Source organism: Tyto alba, unplaced genomic scaffold (assembly GCF_018691265.1).
Source record: "Tyto alba isolate M040663 unplaced genomic scaffold, T.alba_DEE_v4.0 Super-Scaffold_20, whole genome shotgun sequence".
NCBI classification, from domain to species: Eukaryota; Metazoa; Chordata; class Aves; order Strigiformes; family Tytonidae; genus Tyto; species Tyto alba.
The window spans coordinates 10,066,500-10,085,420 of record NW_024881283.1 but is presented as its reverse complement, the minus strand read 5'-3'; the positions used below and the strand labels follow the sequence as shown (position 1 = coordinate 10,085,420).

General features: G+C 39.3%; 1 protein-coding gene across 4 annotated transcripts in view; it reads right to left on the bottom strand.

Moving 5' to 3' along the window:
• The window catches only part of LOC104357462 (thyroid hormone receptor-associated protein 3), a 34,261-nt gene that overhangs the window by 13,951 nt on the left and 1,389 nt on the right, over positions 1-18,921 (bottom strand). For 2 of the 4 annotated variants that reach the window (XM_042793604.1, XM_042793607.1), the window contains exons 2-4: positions 15,414-15,479; positions 9,518-9,601; positions 1,639-1,800 (exon numbers count right to left, since the gene is read on the bottom strand). In XM_042793604.1, coding sequence (XP_042649538.1) covers positions 1,639-1,775 — 137 coding nt within the window. In that variant the 5' untranslated portion in view covers positions 1,776-1,800; positions 9,518-9,601; positions 15,414-15,479. Of the gene's footprint in view, positions 1-1,638; positions 1,801-9,517; positions 9,602-9,948; positions 10,128-15,413; positions 15,480-18,921 lie in introns of all 4 variants that reach the window. The other 2 variants (XM_042793605.1, XM_042793606.1) reach the window with 2 other exon arrangements.

The window sequence follows — 18,921 nt, the reverse complement described above, 5'->3', positions numbered from 1 at the left end:
CATTTTGATTCTTTTTTTAAAAAAGGAGTTATTGACAAAGCACAAGTAGATTCAGCAGCAGCACAGAGGAAGTGATCATGTTTGCACAGCGTGCCTTTAGTTTCAACTCTCCCAAGTCCCCTCACAGCTAGGCAGATATTCCCAAATGACCACGTATCTTCCAGCATTCCAGCTTCCTTCTGCAGAGAACTTGGTTTGACTCAAGTCTCCGCCTCTAATTTAGTTTTGTCATGTCCTTCTCTCTCCAACTGTACATTTATTAGAGCCTCTGCATTTAAAAAAATCTCTTTAATTGTTAACAGTTCCATGTGTTTACAGTCTAATGATTTTCAGAATGTGTTATTAATTTAAGATTTGTGTAAAAGCAGCTGAACATCATTATACCCAGTCCAACTGGAATGCCTTTGCCAGATACAAAATGTTTAGCCAAAACCAGATATCCTGATATCCACAGAAGACGTGAGCCTTCAACTGGCCTGATCAGAAGCAATTCAGGGAGGTAAGAACAACTATTATACACATCAATAATTTCTCAAAAAGCTAATTTCACTGACGTTAATTATCTGGTTTATCCATCCAGAATGATCATTTCTGCTAACTTACTCCTGTATGTTGAGGGGAGGGGCAGGTAAACCACAACAAAAATTGTCCCTACCTTTCATAGTATTCAGTATCTTAAACTGACATTAAAACTCATCTGAATTAATTTTTAGAAAGAGGGAGAAAGCATGCAATATCTGCAAAGGCTTCTCAAGTCTGGGATCAATTACATTAAAAGCTTAAAAAACCCCCCAAAGATGTTTAAAACAAAAAGGTGTATGTTTTGTGATGGACCTTCCCAACTCTTCTCCACTCTGCCTACGAACATGCACTTAAACTCTCTCTCACAGCAGTAAAGCAAACGTCTGATCAAAAGCATTTAAAATCTCAAAATAATCTCAGGCCAGGATAGAAAGCTATGAATTTTTGCACTTCGCCCTGCTTTGGCAGTTTCAAACATCATAATTAACCATGAGTACTTTTAATACAGGAAACTAGATCTCTGAGACTGTGTGTACTTCACATTAGGAGAAGCACAATGGCCTATCCCATTACAGCAGCAATTAAGAACTGCAGAAGAACGTGGGGAAAAAACCACAAGCATTTTGACACGGGCTTCTATTACTACCTTTGAGGAAAAACAAAGCACAGAAGCCTTCTCTAAGTCTAGTCTCTAGTCTAAAAAGACTGTAACTATTGTGGACTGTATCCCTGACAAAATGAGCTATACTAACAAAAACACCTTCGGATTTAACTGTACATTAGAGTGTATGTTAGTATTCATATTAGGGGGAAAAGACCTGCACAAACAAGTAAAGTTATTTTTCAACAAAACATGCTACAAAGACCAGATTAAGGACTCAAAAGAAATACCCTGACAATGCTGATAAACAGTCACATTTTATTCCCCTAGCTCACTGAAAACACTTCAGAACAGTACAGGTTGGCAGGAAACAGCCTAAGACACAGGACACTATCTGTCCTAAAATCTAATCAAAGTCTTTCCCTGGAAAAGAGTTAAGTGACAAACCATCTGAAGAGGACAGAGAGGAAAAACACAGTTACACACCCTTTGGCTTCAGAGCTGCATGCACTTACCTAAGTCTGCGTTTTCTTGACCGTGAGACAGAACGAGAACGGGAGCGAGATTTGGAGAAGGAACGCGAGCGTGATCTTGATCCAGACCTCGAACGGGAAGAACGGGATCCAGACTTTGATTTGTTAGTTTTAGACATCTTTGCAAGCACCTGTCAGCTGAATCTGAAGGAAACGGGGAAATAAAAGTATTTGAGAAATGAAGCCATGAGGTAGATTTGAGAGAACTGGCAACATCTGGCAGCCTGACAAAGTATGGAGTGACATGAAGCTTGGTAAGACTGGAAATATGAATGTTTGAAGTGGCTACCTAATAACTGATGAATGGTGTTGGGCTCAGAATAGAAAGTTTATTTCAGTCTAAGGAGGAAATCTGCAAAAAGAATAAAAGGCTTTCACCTCAGAGTAATTATGAGTGCTATAGTTGAAAGCAGCAAGTTAATGCAAAACCCAGGAAAAGGCAGAGGCTCCGCTGCTAGCTTAAGCAAGAGTACCTTTAAAGAGACAAACCATTTCATTTCAGTCACATCACTACCAATACACCCAGCTGTCACTGGCTTAAAGAACAATGAAGAAATAAAAAGGCCTACCACAAAAAAAAAAAACAAAACAAAAAAAAATTACCTCCTAAACTCAACATTTCAGAAGGAATCACCAACAAAAATGATAATTCAAGCTACTTGAGTATAACCCTATATGCACAGATCTGCCTCGCTACGAGCTCTCGGGTTAAGTCCTGGACGTACGTGTCCTCTCTGCTTGTGCAGTTTATGCAGTTGCTGTGATCAGTTACAAGTGTGTATCATCCAGTGAGGAGTTCTGTTGCAGCCAAAATAATTCAGACATCATTCCAAATATTCACAGAGACAGAAGAGATTATGCTGTAGCAGTGAATGACTCAAAACAGCTATAATGGTGAATTACTTGGGCTATTTTCAGGCATGTATCCAGGTAAACATTAAAGAGTCCCTTAAAAAAATGTTTCAGGGAATACAGTTTGACCATATAATTGTTTCAGTTGCAGCCTACCTGATCTGCTCTCTTGTAAATGTCAACTTTGTATCAACGAGCAAGATTTTCTAAAGGATTTTTATCATCTCTTACCTCTAGGGAGAGAAATATACTCCGGACTATTCACTCAATAGGAAGGACTGTCATATTGTTTACATTTGAAGGTTGGTACAAATTTAAATTCAAGGTGCTGTATTTCTTTTAGCTGGTCAGATTTTCCTGCCAGTATCCAAGAGTCAAATGTGTATCATGCAGTTTTGCAGCTTCCTACAGGGACATTCACAAACTTTCCCTTTCATGCTACCAACAACCTCCTTTTGTGCCCTCCCCTCCACGAAGGGCTGTGGAAGCAAACGCAGCGCATCAGAGACGGCTGGGAGAGCTCTAGGGCCCCTTCTGTCCAGCCACCACAGTGCTTCCCAACTGTAGTAACAGTTGGCCTATTTAATCACTGTATCCAACCATAAACAAAATTCCTTACAATTTAAAATTTGAGCACGCTGCAAAATATGCTCCAGCCTTTGAATCCCTGTTGGTTCCAATATACTCCAGCTTAAATGGAAAATGCTTTGGCCCCTGACTTGGTGATGAGGAAGGGGACTCCACTTTTTAGATAAAGTTCTTTCTATTTCCATTCCTAAAAACTGGAGGTTTCAGTAATAGGCTGGGAAAGGAACTAAGTGCTAGTTTGAGTTAAGTGTTTGGATTGTCGAGTATTTCACATTAGCACTTGGTATCAAGATTTGAATTCTGCAATTCCAAAGGTAGCTGACAAAGCTGAGAAGAAAAATCTGCTCTCTTTAAACAATACATAAGTTTCATTCACAGTATCAGAAGCAATTTCTTTAGCATTTAACAGAATTACTTAGTAATTTCTACAAGAAATTACATTTTCTTCCCCTCAAGTTTAGTAAAATATTGCATAGCTATAAGTAATTTGGGCAGAGAAAAAATAAAAAAAAAAAATCAGTGTACTGGTAGATTTATAGTTCAGCATGTATTTATCTATGCATGTTCAACCGCAAAATTATAGCTGCTGAAAAAGTTTCTTACTTTACGGCCTTACCACTCAAAATGGATCTGTATACACTGTTATTGATGTTTTGGCTTTTACATAGAAGGCATGAAAAATGATACTATAAGCAGAGGAAAGTCCAGACACGTAGCTTCCAGATTATAATTGAATATATATTTCATTTGTCAGGAAACATCTCCACTGTTAGCAAACAAGAATGCTGAATCGATACTCATAATTCTGCAGAGTTTGTTTCAGAGTTGGACACTTTCACACATACTTGATCATGTTTGTTTGATTTCTCTGCAGATCTGTCCATCTGCACTCTGAGCCAGAAAAACAAAAGTAACTCTCATTGGAAGCTTTAGGTTGCAGCACCCACATTAGCAAAATGAAGGCTGCCAAAGATACTGCAAGGAAACCTGACCTCAGTTTTAATCAGTGCACTGAAAAGGCAACTTGCTATTATACTCTTCTATCCTCTTATTTAGGATTGGTGAGCTATCCTCATCCTTTCAAAAGCATCATTGGCAGGTCACTAAGACTTCCTGTAACATGAATCATTGGTCTTTTGCCTCAACTTGTATTTTCCGAAACCTGTTCCAAAATCATCCACCACTAAGTTAGTCCAGCTCCAGGTAGAGGTGGCATGCGTATAAGGACTTAAAATTTGTCTTTGGATTTCCAGGGTATGTCTAAGGGCTGTGCAGTGTAATAAATCCAGAAGTAGAATTTTAGGTGGTTCTGATCAGACACTTCAACTGCAATAGTGTTAATGAAAACTTATTACTGCATAAACACAACACGTACATTTTTAACTAAGAGCTGGATTTTTATTTGTGTTGATCTATTTCTAATATGTAATCAGCATTTCAGCTTTAAATCATCAGGGATCCTCTCATGTTATTTAAGGAAGCTCAAAATACAAGTGAACGATGAAGGATCATATAGTAAAAATGTTTTTAACCTATACAGCAGTCCACAACTGTCTGTGGCTTTGAGACCCCTTAATCTGCTCTACTTCAGCAAGCAGAAGTCCTTGGCCTCTGTTGCCCTAGGAGAGAACAAAATAAACACTCTGCAAGTGCAGGAGATCATGGAGTCCCCAAGAAAACTGAGCATCAGTAACTGTTGTGACGGTCCAGAAATGGCATACTTGAAGTTATTTTAATTAATTATTTGAATGGCTAAAAAGCATCTCAAATCAGGAAATGAACAGAGGCATTTTGAGAACAAACTGCCAAAACCTGAGTGTCTGTGAAACAAACGCTCTGTGAAGTTCATCACCCACATTCTAGAAGTGGGAAAAAACTAAGATTGCTCTGGGAATTAGGAAAAGGATTGTAAAAACAAAGTTTGCATTAACTGAATATTGCATAAAAGTTATCAACAAACTTTTCAGCAGAAGTGACCAATGGGTAAGAGCCAAGAAGAAAAAAGGAACTATATTAGTATAACTTTATCTTTTTTTTCATCCGATTAAAAATAGACACATTTAGGTATATAAACATAACCAATCGAGTACTTCTGCTGCTGTAACCATTTTAAGCAAATTCCAGTGGACTGACTTGCAGTGTCTTCACTTTCAGTCGCCCTCTAAAGCCAAACTGCATATACGGTTACCAAATACTCCAGCTACTGCCAGGGCACTTTCAGCAACACCACAACGCCCGTCACAGGAGCAACCTCTGGGAAAGTGGGTGGTGAATCTTCACGAGAGATGGTACTTTCCAGAAACAGAAAGTTGGCTTTTATTTTAAAAATCATGTTACATGTTCATGTTCTTCCCTTTCACTATGATAAAGATGCTATATCAATTCAACTTAAGTATTTTAGTATATTCCACAATGGAAAGTATGCAGGAAAAAAAAAAAATGTTTCCTGTTCTATGAGAAAAAAATAAATTGCACCAGTGTTGAAAATTGAAAAGCACAACCACTGAAGAAGTAAGAGTTCATTCTTATGCACAGTCATTTTTCAGGGAAAGAATGTGTGAAAGGAACAACTATTTCCTTTTAATTTACTAAATACATATGTTGAAAAAGCAACATTTCCTAGTCCGTTGGCCAAAGCAATCAAAAGTTTAGCATAGTAAACTAACACACAGAAAAGAAGCATGAGAAACAAATGGTAAGAGGAACTACTAGAAGACATAGGATGATGATCTAAATTGCCTCTCAGAATCCAAGTGTTGCTCCCAACTGAACCCTGAGGAGCTTTGATAGGATAAAACCAGAAAAAAAAACACTTCTGCAAGATTACAAGTATATCCCATAAACCGTGTAATTTCAGGATAGCTCTCTACTAAATGACAACCCTGTAGCTTGAGAACAAACTACACTTCAGCATATTATCATCTGTAAGTTACCTTTATTTACACTGAACTCCATACTGCTTGAAATATTTCAATAGACTAAAACAATTAGAAGAGCTTTCACCCCAGCTCTTCTCTGTTGTGTCTCTTCTGAAATAAATAATTTTACAAGAAAAAGCACATGGTTAGAGCTGACTGACCAAGTAGAGTAACAGCAGCAGTAACTCTCAGTAAGTCCTGAGAAAGCCTCAAAATAAATTTTAGAAGTATCCCTTTAAGCTGTTTAAGAGTCTTCATATTTTACTTTGAGCCACAAAACTTACTTGCCAAACGTTAGTTTGGTATGTGTGATGTGTGCCAAAACCTCTGTCTTAGAAGGTTTTTTTTATCTTTGTCAATATTTTTAAAGTTGATTCATTCCTAATATGTGAGGTAACTCCTACTAGAACAGCAACTGAGTTGCTATGCAATATCAGCACTCAAAAGGTTAAACAAACTAAATATTGGAGCAATTTCAGCTCCCCTGTGTTAACACTGCAGTTGTAAGCTTATTGTGCTTCACATTTAGTTGTTCTAAGAATTAATGACCAACTCAGATAAAATGTGTTCAGCAGGTAAGCAATAAAACATCCTAATGATTACTCCAATTTTCAAGAAAGAAATGCCTGTCAATGAAGCAAAGGCAAACTGTGAAAGCAGCTGTGGCTGCTCACTTACCCTACCATTTCAATTTTTCCACTGAACATGGTGCTGCGCACCCAAAGCGCACACAGCCTCACAGAGCGGTGCTGCTTTTTGAAACACTGGAAGGGAAAATGTGTCTGGTCCTGAGTGGGGACTGAAGTAGAAGCATTTACACAGTGCTATGGAGACTTGTCCTTAGCAGTATGCTCTGCCAGAGGTCACATTTCCTTCCTGCTTACAGCTGCAGAACTGCCCTCCCACGACACCGGCTCCAGCTCTACCTCGAAAGGGACACGGCTGATCCCTGCTGCAGGTCTCATCTCCCAGCAGAGACGAGCGTGACTGCACACATCTGGAGGGCATGCACTCCCGGAAACACTGCCAGGAATTTTCAAAAGTGGTTTTTGGTTTGTCTTTTCTGAAGACCCAGTTATAAGCTGTCCAGCAGATCTTCCCAAGTAGCAGATTCACATACAAAAATATCAGCACCGATCCTGAGTGTGCTGAGTTTAAAAGTTCTGGGAAGTTATTATCCTACTGGGAAACAGACACTTGACAGCTTGTTTATCTGTCATGAATCTACACCATATAACATACCTCCTAATCCAACACACACCAAGTCTGAAGAAGTAATTTGTACTCCCAAGTAGTTTGCTACATTCACTCTCACCACAGATTTAAAATTAGTTACATTTACTGCAAGCCAGATCTGAAATCACTGAAGTTGGTCAGTAAAGAAAATGGCCAATCTAACAGCTAGCTGTTTACTCTGCCAAAAAGTACACTGCCAATGCAAATTATTAAGCACTATAATTTTTTTAGATTCTTATTGTAAGAAACATGGACACTTCTGCAGAAAGCATGTACACCTGCAGATTCCCACGTGCTGTGAGTACCACCAACTCAAAGGTTCAAAGTTCAGCCCTGTCTGAAAACGAGCAACAGCCAAAGTTTCACTGAACAGCACGATTCAAACTGGCAAACATCTATTATTGGAGTAAACTGTTCTGAATCCTTCTTGCACAGTTTATGGAAAGTAAAGGCAGGTTTGCTTGAGCTGCAGAGGAATTTGACAGCAATCAGGAACTTAAGTGAATGTGATTTCTCACAGGAGAACATTGCCATGTTACTTATATCCCCTTCTTGGCATCAAAGATTCCCCATCTGGAACTCTTCAAACCTGTTTACTGAGAAGGAAAGCAGGCAACACAAGCTGATCAGTTCTGCATGTAATTTTACTAATATTTATACAAGCTACTTCATCCTGGAAGTTCTTGAGCTGCTTTAACTTTTTTTTCTTTTTTTTTGCCACACTACAAGTATTGCCATTCAGAAAGCGAATACTCTTACAAAGAAGGCTAATGCAGCAGAGAATGAGTTCTGGTCAAGAACTACAAGACTTTTGTCTTTATAAAACTGTTCCAAATATTTAACATCTACAAAGAAAAAGCAATAAAACCCTTGTTTCTAAGTATCTTATCCAACTAGGACCCATCCTGTGAATTGCAGGCAACTCAAGTCATCTACCAATTGAAAACAAAGGCTAGAGTCAACCCTCTGAGGTTCAACGGTAACTTCTGTGGATGGTTTTCTGCAGAGATCCACTTCTACTTCTTAAGAAACTAGAACAAAAATTAACACAGATGTCTCTGAAGATATTTGTTGACATGCAGTTTGACTAGTTACTATCTTAGCAACAAGGCCCATGTAGAAAGTTCCCATCCTGCCAATACAATGAATTATTCATCTACATTCCAAACTTAATCCATGTCACAACAGAGATTAGAGATGTTCTGTTTTACAAAAATATATTTAATCCAGACCAATTCTGTGACCCCATTCATATGAGCCCTACTGACAAATAAGGGGGGGCGGGGTTTGAGATGGAAAAACAACAGTCTAGAAGCCTCTCACTCTCAAAGTAAGTGTTTCCTAAAATTTGGAGGCTATTTCAAGAAGCAAAGTTTGCCTTCTTCATTTCTAAATCCTCACAGCAACCCATCATATGACTCAGAGGTGAGCACAATGGAGGAGCAAATGCTCCTACTAACCCACCACAATGAACTTTGCCCAGAAGACAACCTTTTGTCATGAAACAGTGCCAGAAAAGTTAATATGTTACCTGGTTTAAGTCTCCTGACAGAATTCAAAAGAACATCTCAACTCTCCTCCACAGCACTGAAAAAAAGGCACTGTCAAGAGTCTCTTACTGCTGTACACTTCCACTAGCTACCACAGATTCGGAATTTAATTATTCCAACTAGTTAAGGAGAACCTTTATGGCCACTGACTGAAATCACTGCAACGCTTCAGCAAAAGAACAAATGTTTGGGGTGGGGGGATGGGACACATACGGAATATGGGGACTTAACAGTTTAGATCAGTATGACATTTAATAATCTGGCCAATTAAGATAGAATAAGAGGAAGCAGTCCTTTTCTCTCAGATGTCACCAACCACAGTATAAGTCATTCAACACAGCATTAAAAAAAAACAAAAACAAAACAAAACAAAACAAAAAAAAAAAAAAAAAAAAAAAAAACACAACAAAACCAGTAGGTACTACTTCTTCCAGGACATCCAAGATTATTTCACAAAATTGTTCTATTTTCCCCTTATATTTACCAGCTATTTGGAAGGACAAGTCAAAACATTGCAAGACATGAATTTGAGTTTTTTCTTCAAAACCTGTATAGGCCTTTTTGCACAGCAACATTAACAATGAAAAAATAATTCAGCTGATGCAGTTTTAACTTGCAGTATGATCAGGACAGAAGGGATATAAGCAGCTACATTCCAAATCCCAAGACAGGCAGTTTTACCACTTTTGAAGATTTTATTTTCTGTTACGTGCCTACCTGCTTGAGCAGGTTCACTTTGCACCCTTCAACAGTCAGGTTTCACCGTCTCAGCTCTGTCAATTATGAAATCAGGAAGCAAACCTGAAATGAGAAGACAATACATTGAACCATCTTCATATGTACACTGCTGTACTTTCTGCAACCAATGATCAACAGGAGTCTAGCTTCCTTAAGCTACCATCCAGTGCTGTACCCAAAACATCATACCTTAAGTACTTCAAGAGAGCGCGGACAGTGAAAACTTTTACGAAGAACGTAGTTTTTAAAACAGTTATTCAAGCTTTCAAAATTTTAAGTCTGCTTCTTCCTTCCTTCCTCCACCTCCCCTGCCCCCCATCCCATCTCTGTTATATACATACTAATTGCTGCCATTACATCTGTACAGCCGTACTGAAGTAATTTCTCTCAGCTCATTTGTATGGTCTTACTGGATTCAGGACTAAGGATTTTCCCATATTGTTAAAGAGAATCCACAAGCCAAGAGAAACAATTGTTTTCCTGACAAATTCATCCATCAGCATATCGCCGTCTTCAAAGGGTGCCACCAGTCCACTGTGAGCTGTTTTGACAGGTCTACAATTACATTTCAGTATCCTTCCATGCACTGCTAGAGGGGTGTAAGTTTTAAAAAAGAAAAGAACAGTAAACACAACCTCATAAATTACTCCATGTTATTAAACCTCTGATCTAACAGCAAGAATGTCATTTACTCGGCGTTCAACCATAAAATAAACTTGTTTAAAGCTATTCATTTCTTCTGTTTACTCCACTGAAAAAAGGTTTTAAGATTACTTGAAGATTATACTTTCTCTGAAACAGTGATTAAATCCTATTCTCACCCAAGAGGGCAGGTTGTATTGCAAGGTTTAGTGTTTTCTAAATCATGCTTACCAATCTTTGATATTCTTTATTTGGCTTTTTTCACACCATGGACTTTTTTCATCTTTTTTTTACTGTTATGTCTGTCTGTCTAAATGTCCGTGAAGAAGAAATCTTGACTTTACCTTACAAAGACCTTTGACATTCAGCTTTTCACAGTGGCTACCAGAAAGTAAAAAAAAAAAACAAACAAACAAAAACAAAACAAAGCAAAACAAAAACCCACACCTGCCATAACCATTCTTTCTTGCTTCTTGATAAAACACTTGGGTTTTGTTTGTTTTTTTTTCACCTATTCCCCAAACACCAACATTACCACAAACTTCTGGTACGATCCACTGCACACACCTGTGTGTTTTTATCATCCAGATAAAAAGCTGGCTGAATTCTCTTTTGTAAAAGAAAACTGTTCTCATATTTAGAGTACTGCTACAAAAAAGATGAATCAAGACAACACACAACAAGCAAGAACAGCTAACCTTTCTTCCAGATATGGAAAGGAAAGCAGGAAACGTGCTCAACGCTCTCTGCTGAAGCAGAAATCATAGTCCAGGAGTCTCTTATTCCAGAACACTGTAAAGAACGTTTCTATATGCCAAGACATGGGTCAAATGAAGAACATTTCTAGTTTTCACAATGCCTTTTTCCAGGAATTTGTTTCCTGTTTCCAACTGGCCTGTATTACTTTATGACTGTCTCTTTCCATCTTCCACTCCTTTTTTTTTTTTTGAAGTTTTTCAAGCAGTATTTCAGACCTTTCACAGATGTTAAAGCAGAACAGAACCACCATGGCCCTGGTACAGAAAAGCCATCTAACAAAATGTTACAGCTGAAATCACTCCATCTCAAGCATGTCATCGATGATTGCTGTATCACGTAGCACCACAATTTGCCAGCTTAGAGAGAAAAACAGCAGATATGTCTCCACCAAAAGTAGCAGGTTATTTGTCTTCATATCTGTCTATAACACACTGAACATAAACACCAAGAGCATTTGGAAACAAGTGAAACTGCTTATGTACATACCTTAGAAGTGTACACAGCACTGCAAAACTTGTTACAATAGTTTCAGTTTATTACACAGTGTTTACAAAACATTAAATTGCAAATGTTAAATATTTTGTAAAAGCATTTGTAGAAAGCTCTATGTAACTGTGGTAGGAAAACAGAAATTGACTTGTTCCTTTCTAGCCAGCATCTAATGAAAGTGTTACAGTTTATTTTGCTGTAAAACCCAAAGGGAACAAGATAGCATCTCATTAGGGAAAATATTTCTGCCTGAGCATCTTGTCACCCATTAGTGTCCACTCGCCCAAACATTCAGTTTGGGAGAAACACTGAACTGCTACTTTATTTGCTCACAACAGCCCTCATTATCAAGAAACCAAAGAAAAATTATTTATCCTTCAGCCAGCTCTACAATTCATAATCCTGAACTCCAAAACCCAAAGATTAGTTAATTCTAAAAAGAATTTCTACAAAACATCTTATAAAATGTAGTCTGTATAATAAGGCAACAGCAACCACTAAAAAAAAAAAAAAAAAAAAAAAAAAAAAAAACAAACACACCACACTTATAAAAAAAGTCACAGAACTACATAATAAAAAAGCCTAGTTTAATTTCCCACAAAACAAGCTTTTTAACATTTGGATAAGACACCTGTAAGGCTTACATCAATTTAAGCCGTGGCAGCCTTTGTCCTAGTCAAGAAACTGACTCTTTGCAGCTTAAAATCCCAGAAGATAAAAATTACTTATTGCTGATTGACCCTATATCCCAATTTGTACTCTACAAAGATATCAAAGGTACTGGAAAATGCTGACACGAACAGAAATGTCAGCACTGTGTTCTTTTTGAAAGCACTGAAAATAAGAAATTAGCTATTTATAAATTTAAAACAATAGTAATGACCTAAATCCAGGCCTAACAGAGGCCGAAAATCTTACCAAGCAAATAAAAATCCAGTCCTATACATGGTCTTGTAATTCCCAATCCTATAAAAATCACCACTTCTGTGCATTTCAATTCACCCGCCTCCCAGAGAAGCAGAGGAGGTAGGTGGAATTGTAGATATGTCCAAAGACTTGGGTAAGAATAGTGCTGTTAAGAAGTGCCAAGCGTTAGTTGAGATAGAATGACAAACTACAGGAAATAGAAAGTGTCAAATAAAACACAACTAAGAACTGTCAGCATCTTTAAAATTAATTTCAGTATGATCTTGTTTTAGTTTATCTACCTACAGAGCGAGAGCTGCACTATGTCCAATACCAAATTGCTACTTAAATACCCAGTAACACGGAGGTGAACAAATTGGTTAAGTAAGCCAAACACGAGCAGCTGGGCCCATGTAAAAACACACAGAACTGTAACAATTTGGTCTCAGGACTGCCTCTTGCACTCCAGCTCAATACACGCAGTAAATGCAGCCTGACACCAGTGTCAAATCAGAGCAATCTCTGCTACTAGACATGTACCTGGCAAATAGAAGAGCTCTTTTTTTTTTTTTTTTTTTTTTTTTTTTTTTCCCCTGCAGCAAGTGCCCCAAAAGGATGCTTTACGTACCGTGCATTCATTCCCTGGGGAGATGTGCAGTCCAAGCAGGACCCTGCGCTTGCACCTGCTGAGGCTGCCGCGGGGACGGCGGCACGCTGGCAGCTCACGCAGAGGGGCACGGCCAGAGCACACCCCAAAACCCGCCTCCCTTCCACCCAACCGGGGCTAGCACAAAGACACTCAACGCCTGCTCCTCCCCAGCAGCTCCCAGACCTACCAGTTTTATCAAAGAGCAAATCAAAATAATGACCATAGCAGCTTAACTATCACAAATTCCTACATTAGCCTAGAAGTTGAAAGTAACATTCCTACATCAGTGAAGTTTGACAACCATCAATATACTGAAGTGAATTAAAGCTTCTGTTCTAAAAGAGCAGTCCAGAAGCGTGACAGATTAACCTTGCTATGCATGACAGCTATGTAAAATCTATTTCCCGGCAAGCTTTGTACTGCAGCTGCACGAGATTTTTCTATGAACTTACTTGAAGTGGAAAAAAAAGTTGCAGCTATCTACATGTCAGAGCACACTGGAAGCTCCAGCAGCAACATACAGAGCACAGAAGGCACACACTGGCTTTGCTAGTTCAGAAATCAAAGACTAATCTCCCTTTCTACTTGATTCTTCCTTTTCAAGCTAAGGTTTGGTCTTGTATCAAAAATTAAGTGTGTTCTTGATATCAACAGAACACTTACGGGGAAGAAAAAAGAGCCACCTGCATAGCTCTCACTGCCAGACTGGTGGACTGCAAATTAAAATGCTATTTCTAATCATCCAGTTCAAATTTCATTAGGGTAACATAAAGCAGAACAATTCCTCTTTCCAGATCAAGTATCCAGTGTATGTTTTCAGGAGATTAATGACACAAGTTAAAATAAAGCCTACAACTACACCTACCAACCTTCACAACAAAAACTTTCCTGAACAACACTGTTAAAAACTAAAACAACAAAAAACCCAAACCAAAACCGTGTGTTCTACTTTAAGACATACCAAACACGCTTTGGGGAAAAAACGTTCAGATTATTCTGCCATGGCAAGAGAAGCACTGGTTTGTCAACAGCAGTTCCAATTTCTGTCTAGTTTATATGCTTTCAAAATTAAGATTTTTTCCTTCAAGCACAATTAAACTAATCCCTAAAGAAGTTTAATATTGAGCTCCAGCCCTGGTTTCAGATAATTAGAAGCAGGTTTTATAGAATGGTTGGAAGGCTATTTACAGGTTCTTCCAAAAGAACTGATTCTGCAGATTGCAGTGCTGAACAAGCCCTTTCCGAACAATCTGACCAGCTATAAACACCAATCAGTGACTTGAATTCTGACACTAATTACTTGATAAAAAAATATTTTATATATCTTTAAGTTTAGAAAGTGTTATGTTGTTATTCAGATAGTTTAGTGGCAGGGAGCTCAAAGAAAACAAATCCAAGAAAATGCTGATTAATAACCTGGATGGTTTTGTTACAAAAGCCAGGCAGCTGGACTTTCTGTTAAATGCGGAAGAAAAACAACCATAATAGGGGAAAAAAAAAAACAAAACAAAAACAAAACACAAATGAAAATTTCATCAGCTTTTTGCTTCCAACCTAAACAACCTGCAGACAAGCAGAAAAATCAGATCTTTCTCAAAACTAATGGCTTCTTCACAGTGCAGCCCTACTATTTTAAGCAGGTTTTGGATATGAACTGAACCCTTGTCAAAACTGCTGGGGGTCTGTGAATCCTTGTGCCTGTAGTTTCAGAACCCCCAAGGGAACAAAGAAATGGTCCAACTTACATAAGAAAACTACTCACAAATCAGTTAATCAAAATAATTAAAACTTGTGCATAATTGAAGTTATCGTGCTACTCCCCACACAGCAATGGAAGCATAAACTGTGACCTCCAGTGAAGTTTTCAACCCTCTCAGGTCACTGCAGTCTGGAAACCAGCAGACTCTGCACACCAGTATTTCCTTCATTAGAGTGACCACAATGCACTTACAAAAACATGGAAGTTACACTTCCAAAGAAACAGCAAGTTATGTAAAAAACAATTGAATCTGGGACTCTTCGGAGTATCTTCTGAAATACACAGTACAGTTACAGCCAAAACAGAAACTGTCCTAAAGGATTACTGCTCTTCACACATTTAACCTATGAAAATACAAGCTCAGGCAACTTCCATTTATAAGCCACAAAAAGCAAAACTATTCACGTATTTATTCTCAATATTATCTCTATCTTAACTTGAATCTCATCACCTCGGGGAAAACAAGGAAAAAGATTTCCATGACTTGGTATAACATTAAGTGTTCTTTAAAAAAAAAAGAAACAATCGCGGGGTTATCATAAGCACCAGCCATCAGAACAGGCTATCCTTCCACTTTGCTAGGCTTTGGAATAGGTAAATGCTTGTCCACAGAAATCTTGTATGTATGAAATAAGCTTATTTGAACAGTTTTCAGTGCTGTGTTTACATACCTTGTATAAATCTCCCATCAATTATATTTCTGAATACTGCTTTACTAGAAGCGATTGAGCTCTCACCTAAGTAAAAAAGAGAAAAATCCAATTTAAACAAACCAAGATACTGGCAAATCTTCACATTTTACAAGCATAGAAAAAGATTCTGATTTTAGCCATTCATCCCAGCACCATTTCCCAGTAAAAAAAGGCTGCCAAAATTACTTAATCTAATCAGGCAGTACATACACAGATCCTTAACTCAGGAAGCCGATCTCATCCATAGCCCTATAGGAGTAATTAACTGTAATAATTTACACAGAGTCTGAAATAATCAGGAACACAACCCCCACAAGATATCATATGTACATCATGTTAAGGCACAAATCAACATCATTAATACTGAGCCCAATTCCCTTGAGAACAGAATTTCAGCTTCACCCCCCTCCAAGCTATCACCTTTTGTGCTCCCAGAGCAGAGAAACCCATGGGGTTACTCGCCAAGCTTGCCTTTCTTCCCTTTACTCAACCAAAGGTAAAAGTGAAATGCAGGCAGCAGTAGGGAGGACACACGCTGGCTCACTGTGCAAGCTACAGCACCCCCCACATTACAGCAGGGGCTCTTTCGGGTTTTGTACAGCTACCTTACACTGTAAATCATGACAGGCTAAAAATGGCCAGATGACGAATTTGGAGATTAAATTATGAGCCGTCCATTTGCTCTTGTATCAAATGAGTAGTAGCTATGAGCAGGGCTTTGCAAAGAAGCCTCATTCTCATACAACAGGAGGGATGTACAAAGTACTTCCATATCTGACAGGAAAAAAGGCCACCAACAGAGAACTCTTCCTTGGGTAGGAAATGACACCCCCCACCAAGGACTCAGTGCTCCAGTGTTCCCGCAGCGAGGCTGGGTGTCATCTCTGTGTGCCATTAGTATTTTTTTCTCATGGACGCGACAGCTTCCGGTTACCATGGAGTGAAACAGCGCAAACACAATTCTCAGCTGGCATGAAATGTAATCCCATGATTTTACTATTCATAGCTCTGACACGATAAAGCTAAATTAAGCAGGTATTCTTAACTTTCTCAGACCTAGTAGCAGTAACTACCTCCATCATTCAGCCTCTGCTAATTCTCTGTCTCACTGTGAAGAGAGGAAGGATATTTTCCTTTATGGTAAGAGAGACTCCGGACCTACAAACCCAGCCTGTCATCCAGAAACAAAATGGCACCTACTTGTTCCCAGGCACCACTTTGGCGTGACTCCAGCAGGAACAGAGGAGACCAGATGAGCTCTTGTACTAATTCTCACACCTTCTCCTCACTTGGGACCCATTACAGAAACCCACAAAGCAGTTTTAAGCCCCACTCCCAGGCTGGCCCAGCAGTGAGCGTGTGCTGAACAAGCCTACCAGTACGGGAGCAGGGGTCAGTGCAAAGCACAACCGAGGGATACAGTAAGCACAAGGTAAGCCAGCACAACGCCGGTGCCTACCGTTAGCTGTTTATACAGCCTTGCAGGATTAGCTCGCACAAGCTCCCCAGGGAGCCAGAACAGCTTTTGCAATTAACAGCACTATTCCTCTCTCTTTCAACGCCCGTGGCCTAAACTATATGGCTAAATATACAGCAGGAATCCTGCCACACAGAAGAACTCTCTGTACCATTGGAATTCCGAGGAAACCATACGACCCAAACACCACGTTACTGTACTGGCACACACAGCCATTAAACACAGCTCTGTATATTATAAACTTTTCCAGATATGGAAAAAAGTTCAAGGGCTACGTAGCTGCTTAAACAATTAACAAGTTCTGACACGGCAAACTGTCATTTTGCAAAGACAAAGCCAAGTGAGCTAAAAAAAAAAAAAAAAAAAAAGTTTTTTAAAAATCAAGCTTCTGGCAAAACTGCACTATTCTGTGAGGGAGCTAGTGATAAAACTACAGGGGGAACACCGGTTTTACAATGAAAAGCATCCTCAAGCTTAACCAGTCCAGCCCAGTACTTCATAGGCCCCTCAAAGCAAGACTTTTTACAGTAGAAAAAGTGGGAGCAGGTAAAAAAAAGAAAAAAATTAATTTGCTGACTTACAAGGATTGTCACCTGCTTTATACATGTAATGATTTTGTTTTCTAATAGCAACAACCATGTTAGGTGTTCACTAGCTTTCAGCATGCCAATCTCAAACACCTCAGGGCACAGGCCCAGCTTGACCCAAATTACTATTTTCTTAAAATAGTTTTCAAAGCTTCCTGTCTCAAATAAGCTGTCAAAAACAGCAGACATATAAATTATATTATCATAACCCTAAAAGCAGAACACCCATTTAAGTTACAATACACATAAGAAAACTTTCGTCAAAACAGAAGCAGAAGTTAAGAAGTTATGGTCAAGGGCACATGGCTGCTCTGAAATCGCAGTATTCAGGGAAACCTCTTTCCAGACAGTGGTTATTGAAGCACTAAGAGCTAAACTATGTTTTCCAGAGATACAGAGCTCACAGTAAGATGTGGAATTAGCAAGGAAGGAAAATAGCTGGAAGACACCAGATCATAACTCAGCAGAAACACAGGCACGACTTCTGCAGACAAAGAGCTCCAGGCAGAACACAGGCATGGATTCACGGCAGCAGACGCCTGCCACTGCCGAGACACAGCGCAGCGAGATCTGCTGCTGCCCCAAGGCACCTACAGCAAGCACCACGAAAAGATCCCAAGTGGACTGTGCCACAGATGCCTTCTTACCATGGCCAAGCTGTTTCTTTACAGTAAATTGGCAGGTAAAAGGTTTCACCTTTTGATCCCTGATAAAAAAGGGTGTAAAAATGTGGACATTTGAGTTAGCAGGCAGCAAAGCCTCCCGCACCCTTGTCAGCAATCGCCTGCTGCCCTGTGCCTCCCTCCTTCCATGGGCAGGAGCCCCAGCTGAAGGGGAACTGTGCAACATACATTTTAGACAGCTCTCTACAACTGCCTTATTTTATCCTCCTACCTGCTGTTAGATTGCCTAAATAACAGTTCAAAGTCAGCCATTTCCTCACTCTGTGCTGGGCACCTGCAAAGTATACAGGCCAACTGCTGAACACTCCTGGAGAAGGCACTGTTGGGTCTAAATACTTTTTTTTCTGTCTCTACAATATACTCCCATAAAGGCAATCCGAAAGCTTAAGCTACAGAACGTATCTTTTTAAAGGAACGGAAATCGAGTTATGCAATACAAACCCAAAGCACAGCTCTCCTCTTCAGCCACAGCACTTGAAGGCAGCGTCCACACAAAAGGCACATTGAGAACACGCCTAAAACATCGCATCGGCCTTACTGTAAACACTGACATAACCACCTGCCTTTGCTGCTAGCAGGAGGGAATACTGCAAGAGACCTTTGCAGAGAGCAACCGTATGATTTAATTGTCTGTGCTCTCAGGATAGAGCGTCTTGAAAATGTCCGTTTGCTGATGTGACCCTGCAGCCTCTTAGGCACGTGCTCTGTGCTGACACTGCTGCAGAAGCAGCAGATAAAGG